The 3,394-nt window shown below is 55.1% G+C and overlaps 1 protein-coding gene across 3 annotated transcripts in view; it reads left to right on the plus strand.

Annotated features, from left to right (window-relative positions):
• The window catches only part of AEN (apoptosis enhancing nuclease), a 14,165-nt gene extending 10,778 nt beyond the window's left edge, over nucleotides 1–3,387 (plus strand). For all 3 annotated transcript variants that reach the window (XM_012643793.1, XM_012643791.1, XM_012643792.1), the window contains exons 3-4: nucleotides 895–1,095; nucleotides 1,669–3,387. In XM_012643793.1, the coding sequence (XP_012499247.1) occupies nucleotides 895–1,095; nucleotides 1,669–1,905 (438 nt within the window). In that variant the 3' untranslated portion in view covers nucleotides 1,906–3,387. The remainder of the gene's footprint in view (nucleotides 1–894; nucleotides 1,096–1,668) is intronic.
• The last annotated feature ends 7 nt before the right edge of the window (nucleotides 3,388–3,394 follow it).

Here is a 3,394-nt window from a genome sequence, read left to right on the forward strand (position 1 = left end):
GTGCAGGTGGCCAAAGCTGAGCAAGAGAGCAGGCTTAGAAGGAGTAGTCGGTATGCAGAGGGACAAAGGGACAGAATCCTGAAGACAGGGACTGTGTCCCTTAATACTGCCAGGAGCTGCCACTTATGGTGTGTCTACCAGTGCTAGGCATGGTTCTGTTGACTTCACCCAACAAGTCTTTACTGATCACCTCCTGCGATCGATAAATAATCATTAAGTGTGGTGCTTTCATTGGAGCATCACTAACCCAGTCAAATGTTCTCGGTTCATATCGGCCTTTGCCTCTTACTAGTTGAGGAAGTTCGTTATCCTTTGTGCCTCAGTTTCTTGCCTGTAGAATGAGGGTAATACTCCTGAACTCAGAGCTCACAGTGGGGGAGGGGGTGGCTAGACCACGTGCACATAGAAAATGAGCTGCGTCTGCTGAAGGAGGGTACAGGGTGCTGAGAGAGGGCAAGGGGGGTCCTAATGTTGCTGGGGGAGGATTCTGGAGGGGGTGGCGGTGGAGCTGAGACCTGCAGCGTGGTAGGAGCTGGGAAGAGTTTGTTGGGGTGGGAGGGCTGGTGACGTCTTCCAAGCTGTGAGAAGAGCCTGCGCCAGTAGTAGAGCTGCTTGTATCCCGTAACTGCTAGACTTCTTCCACCTGTGACCTCCTTTAGTCCTCTGGCCACCCCACGGAGTGCTCTTGTAAGTCCTCCGCATCTTGCTCCTGGTTGTAGTCAGTAGAAGGGCCCGGATGCGAATGTGGGTCAGCATGTTGACTGTGGAGCGCATGGTCTCCCCACTCCGTGCTGCCTCTTCCAGAGGGATCCATGCACTCTTGGCCAGAGACCTTGGGATGTGTCTCCTGCCAGCCTGACAGTGGGGCCTTCTGGCTCCTCTCTCCACTCACAGATCCTTAAGCTCCTGAAGGGCAAGGTGGTAGTGGGGCACGCGCTGCACAATGACTTCCAGGCCCTCAAGTACGTCCACCCTCGGAGCCAGACCCGGGATACCACCTACGTCCCAAACCTCCTCAACCCGCCCGGCCTCCACACCCGGGCCCGCGTCTCTCTGAAGGACCTGGCCCTGCAGCTGCTGCACAAGAAGATCCAGGTGTGTGGTGTGAGAGCAGCTGGGCAGAGTGGCTCCAAGCCAGCTGGTCCACGGGTTGGGCTCTGGGCTGTGCCTCCAGGCCTTGTGTAAAGCACAGGTCTCCCACCAGTGCAGACAGCCCTGGGTGTTTCTCTCCACGATCCTTCTTCCCCAGCGTGTATTGCGATAGCCACATTCTCCCAGCCTCATGTCTTCTAGATCTGCCCCCACCTAAGTCCAAGCTCTATCCCTGCACCCCTGCAGGATGGTCTCCCATCTCCTTCAACCAGACAGAAAGCCTTTGAGCAGGGCAGCCTGTAACTCTTGCTTCTCCCGTGCTTCCATTCATCATTCACCTGGGCTGTAAGCCTTTGAAGGAGATTTTTACCGTGTCTTACACTTGCGGAAAACAGGCTTAGAGAAGCTAGAAGTCTTTTGTAGGACTAAGGCTCCAGCTCTTTTCTCTGCTCCCCCATCCTGGGGGTATATATTCTTGGGCCGGTACCAAGAGCTCTGGGAGGTAGGTCTTGCTTCCTGAGGTGACAGCCCTTTCACCAGGACTGCAGGCAGTGACGTGCTGGCTCTTGTCCGCAGGTGGGCAAGCATGGGCACTCATCAGTGGAAGATGCCATGACAGCCATGGAGCTCTACCGTCTGGTGGAAGTGCAGTGGGAACAGCAGGAGGCCAGCAGCTCCTGGGCCCGCCCAGAGGACAGAGAGCCTGACAGCAGCACAGACATGGAGCAGTACATGGAGGACCAGTACTGGCCTGAGGACCTGGCCCAGGGCAGCAGCAGAGGAAGGAGGCAGACACAAGATGGAAGGGAGTGAGAGGGAGGTGGAGCTCCCAGGCTGGCCTTCCCAGTGTTGCAAGAGGGGGATGAGGGCCAGGACAGCCCTGGGCAAGGCAGGGCAGGAGACAGCCAGCCCCAGGGCCAGAGGCATGAGGACCATCTGTCCCCTTGCTGCCCTCTGCCCACAGCACAGCCTTCTGTCTCTCCAGGGCTCTTGTTGGTTATGCATCCTGATGCCTGGTGGTTTTGCTAATGGCACTTTATAGGTTCCATGGAGAAGTCAGGTGGACTGTCTGCTGGGGCCCAACAGACTGTCCCGGGTTGTCACTGGCCTTCCCCACTCCCAACTCTCCTGAGCCATATGCTGTGCTATCTGAAGGGATAATGCCTTCCCAGGGTGGTGGGCAAGGGTGTCAATATCCTGGAGCTCCCCTTATCTCAGTGACTTGGGATAAAGTTCTGTTCATGTTGTTCCCACCTACCTCTTCCTCCAGAGTCACTTTCAAGTTCAGAATAAGTAAGCCCTGAAGTTAATGTTAAGGCCTCTAAAAGAGACAGTTCTTCCCCATCTCTCCGACCTCGAACTCTGGCTACAGCTATGGTAGGAACTTGGTGCTCTGCGTGGCCCGTCACCTCCCTGCTAGGCTATGACGGAATAGCAGGGCACACGGGCCTCCCATGCAGAGCTGGTCCCTTCACGTACCTGACATCAGAAGTCACCAGGCACAACTCAGGGAGGAGGGAAAGCAGCTAAGCTTTGGATAAGAACTGGCATATTTGTTTTGACCCAAATCAGGGATGCCCCCTGCCCACCCAGCACTAGGCTCTCTTAAGCAAAAGCCTGGGAAACAAGGCAGTGGTTTGGATTCTCGGGCCCTTGTGCAGAAATGGGTCTGACTTTTATTTATTTATTAAGAGCAGGGCCACTGGTCTCTAGGGCGGCAGAGTCCACGTGTCCCCTGGGTGTTGGCAGCTGTGTTGTGTCCCTGAACCTCATGTGGTACCCCCTCAGCTCTTTGACAGTCACTATGGCTGTTGGGTTTTCTCCTAATTTCTAAAACTGTTCTCTTCCCTTATTTCTTAAGGGATAATTTTGAGGTAGTGGAGAAACCAAGAGCTCAGGTCACACAGACCTTTGAGTCCCATCTTTGCTTGCCACTTAACTTTGAGACCTTAGGCAAGCATGTGACTTCCTGTTGAGCCTGTTTCTTCCTCTGTGAAATGGGGACAGTGCTACAGCCCACCTCATAGGGTTGACAGGAGCATTAAATGTTAAGTGCTTAGCACAGTACCTCGCCCAGGGCAGCCAGAGCCAGCGGGCGCTGCTGTTTATTCTTTACGGACTGGTTTCAACCCCTTCAGGATGACACCTGAAACTGAGCCCTTGGGTTGAGCAGCCATGGCCCAGACAGAACTGTCCTTGCTTGGCTGTTCCAGCAGCTGAGTTGGGGCAGGGGTGAGGAGGACGCAGCAGGGAGGTTCAGGGTTTATCCCTGTGTGTCCCAGGTGCTGGCTTCTCGTCAGTG

This window comes from Propithecus coquereli, unplaced genomic scaffold, assembly GCF_000956105.1.
Source record: "Propithecus coquereli isolate 6110/MARCELLA unplaced genomic scaffold, Pcoq_1.0 Scaffold20, whole genome shotgun sequence".
Taxonomy (NCBI): domain Eukaryota; kingdom Metazoa; phylum Chordata; class Mammalia; order Primates; family Indriidae; genus Propithecus; species Propithecus coquereli.